Below are 3395 nucleotides of genomic sequence, written 5' to 3'. Positions count from 1 at the left end.
AGATATTACAACATTCGACTGCGTTCTGACAGAACATACGCTGCCTTCGACGATTCCACTTCGGTTGCAATGGTACGTATGTATGTTATGGTGCCGGAGTTGATAACCACGCTGACATGGGCGATACAGTTTTGGTGGTGCGCCGTTGGCATTGTCTGAACGGCGGCGATCACATTTCTAAATTTGTCAATCCCGGATTGCGCATACAGAGCCCACGGTGATATACAGTCAATGAGCCGAGAGGCAGGGACACATGTTGCGTCCGTGTGGCATAGCACTTTTAAGTCTTGGCGGATACTTGTAATGATAAAACGATGAAGCAAGACATGTATGAAGCATTGTCTCGGCTGTCCGAAGATTGTCTATGACAAGCATGCACGGATGCTATATGACACGTAATGCTTTCTGATTGCTCTGCGGGACTGGAGTCAGAACAGCAGAACTTCACGGCCAACCACGATTCCGGCGGCTAATATGTCCAAACCAAAGTTCTCACTGAATGCTTCTTACCCATCACCTTCTGTGTATGCCTAACAGTTTACAAATAGCAGTAAAGTGCTCGTTTCTAACGGGGGCCTGCATGACCGAATACCATCAGTGATCTGCAACACAAGCGCCCGTCGGGATGCGCGAGGCTTAGTCATACTCGGGGCATATCGCCTGTCACAATGGAACCCGACTATCCGTCGTGCTCCCAAGAGAACCGCCAGACACTAACTTAGGCGATTTATTTGTCCTGGGTGGTAGGAAACTAGAGAATTCATTGGCTAAAAACTACCACACTTTTCAAAATTTAGGAAGCGACCGCAGGTGCCAAATGCCTCTTCGGTTAGCTAACGACTTACAGGTGACAGGTAGCACGAAAGCTGGTCAACGTATGGTTGTGCTCAAGATTAGGAGAAGCGAACGAAACGTGGTTTGCGTGTCTTTTTGGACAAAACCCTGCTGGACAACTGATGCTGACTTTTGTATTTGTTATTGGCCAATGCATTCAACTTACGGGTTTCACCTGAGTAGCATAAAACAACATACGAAAAAATATTAAAACGAAACTTTCTTCTTATGACACTTAACGTTTTTGGAGCAAATTGCGGAACCAGATAAGGGTCGGTGAAACGGATAATAAATAACCATACGTCATTTTCAAAAGAGGATGATAAATAAACCATACGTCATTTTCAAAAGAACCACGCAGTCACTAAACATAAATATCACAATATGTAAGATTGTGAAGTGCTTTTTGACCGGTGCGTGCAACAAACTCGATAATAATTGGTTTTCAGCGTGAGCTCCCGAAAGCCTAAAGCAGCCACGTCTGTTGATTTAGGTAACGTTTTGTTTTACTCACTGCCCCTGTTAGGACGCGCCACGCTCCCTCGAGTAATTCGTTGAGGAATGGTTGTCAACCCTGGAAAGAAGGCGGAGAGCGCGGGAGCTGGGAAGAAATCGGTAGGTTGAATAACACTTGGTCTAGTCGCCTTAGAAAGCCTTGGAATCCATCAATAGTCGGCTGGCGCTCGTGATGAAGAGTGGGAAATGTGCCATTGGATTACGTCAGACCCTAAGGCTCTTGCGTCGAGGAGGCGCTCGGCTGATAATTATATCCAACAATGCCCCACCTCTTAGGTAAGTATTTAAGAAAATCGGAGCCGCTTGGCTGGGATGATTTTCTCATTTGAAAGCCTTCCTAGCTAGGTTTATTTTCGCCCCCGTTTTCCCACAATTCAACTAGCCAACGTTTGCTTCAGGAAAACGGAGATTGAATATTACGCAATGTTGTCCAAGACTGGAGTGCATCACTACAATGGGTCCAATCGCGATCTAGGGACCGCATGTGGGAAGTACTTTCGAGTGAGCACTCTGGCTATCGAGGATCCGGGTATGTCATACTTGGTCTTGCCACTATCTTTCTCTTGCAGGGGACTCTGATATCATCAGGACAGTACCACATGATGGCGACGGAAAATAAGCGTGAATAAATCGGGTTTTTCGTACACTTGCCTTTTTACTCTCTGGACTTCGGGTTCGTTGCACAGTATTCTGATCCGTCCAATGTGTGCTGTTCAACGTTGAAGTGCTTCCAAGTATCAGTACGGCTCAAGCAACCTAGTTACTGGTCCGCGCATAGTCCATCGACTAGGGGCTCATCTGGTTTCAGCCTGCGTTTCGCGTCCCCAGATTTCACTCCTGCGTGCTTCTCTTAGGAGCTGTAGCTTCGTTTCCTGGCATATGAATGCGCCTTGGTTATACGGTCGCGGGTGGTGCTACTGTGCTGGTTTGGCTGGGTTATGGCATGAGAACCGAATTTCACGGGCTGGTATGCGAAGAGCTGCAAGAGCGGACTTTTTGTGGGGTTCAGACATCCCCCTCACCTGAGAAACTGGATAATGCTGAGGTATCGGTACGCTAGTATCTCCGCAGCATGTGAATGGTTGTACGGCTGCAGCGAGTTGATGCTTTATTGGGGGGGGGGGTCGTAAATGCATCTCGTCCCGGTCATTTGCCGGCAAAAGTTTTGCATGGGGTAGTGGCTCGTTGGCAAGGGGGGCTAATGTCAATGCATGCTGGTAACTTCGCGCCCTCCACGTGATCCTGTTGGGAACCGTACTGGACATAACACGCGACCGGCCGCGGTTGTGTTTTCGTTTCATAATCTGGGTATCCAGCTATAGTTTGTTCGATTTATCTGTCGTCCGCACTGTAACTAGAAGGCTTATGTCCTCAGTTCCATGTGGCAGACGAGTGTGGTTGCGCTCACGATATCTGGGTTCGAAGTTTGGCGAGGCTCCTTAGCGCCTTATCCGATCGCGACAGGTGTAGTGACGATTTTGCTAGCTCAGGCAAAACAAGCGGGTGTGAACCTCCGTTTCAGGCTGGACCAATCAGCCTACATCCTTATTCACTGATACAAAGTGCTTATCGGGTCGACCAAGCCCGGCAGAATAGTAAGAGTAGCTTGATCTGCCCGGAGCTGTGGGAGTGAGGAGCCTTGTAGATATTGCAGCCTGACAAATGGATCCACAAGTACAACTGCTCATGGGATGAGAGGAACGGGAGAAAAGGCAAGTGAGAGAGAATGGAGAGATGTGACCAGCTGTTTCCGCTACCTCTGTCATGTGTGCGCATGACATGGCTGCTGAACGCACCTAAGATGAATAATAAATTCGAACTAGTTTTGGGGCGGTATGGTTTGTCCATAGGCTAAAAACGGCGGTTGTGCTGTATTCCTTTCTTTATCTTATTCGGGATCTGGTGCTCTTAGGATATGCAGTTTCGCTTGGTTTGGCGTGAGGGAGGTTGTCCTAAGGCATTCGTTGCTTAGTTACCCATTGCTTCCGACGTCGTATATATATATATGTATATATATATATATTTATATTTATATATTATTTATT

General features: G+C 47.4%; 1 protein-coding gene across 1 annotated transcript; it reads left to right on the top strand.

Annotated features, from left to right (window-relative positions):
* Window positions 1-1395: 1395 nt before the first annotated feature.
* Window positions 1396-2164, top strand: T265_03045 (hypothetical protein; the record flags this gene model as incomplete). Its single annotated transcript, XM_009167434.1, has 3 exons — window positions 1396-1449; window positions 1484-1626; window positions 1749-2164. 3 exons carry the CDS (start codon window positions 1396-1398, stop codon window positions 1927-1929), a joined length of 378 nt encoding a protein of 125 aa, XP_009165698.1.
* Between the last annotated feature and the right edge of the window lie 1231 nt (window positions 2165-3395).

This window comes from Opisthorchis viverrini, assembly GCF_000715545.1.
Source record: "Opisthorchis viverrini unplaced genomic scaffold opera_v5_41, whole genome shotgun sequence".
In the NCBI taxonomy this organism is placed as follows: domain Eukaryota; kingdom Metazoa; phylum Platyhelminthes; class Trematoda; order Opisthorchiida; family Opisthorchiidae; genus Opisthorchis; species Opisthorchis viverrini.
Note: the sequence above shows the minus strand (reverse complement) of the source record. Positions and strands in the feature narration are given on the sequence as shown.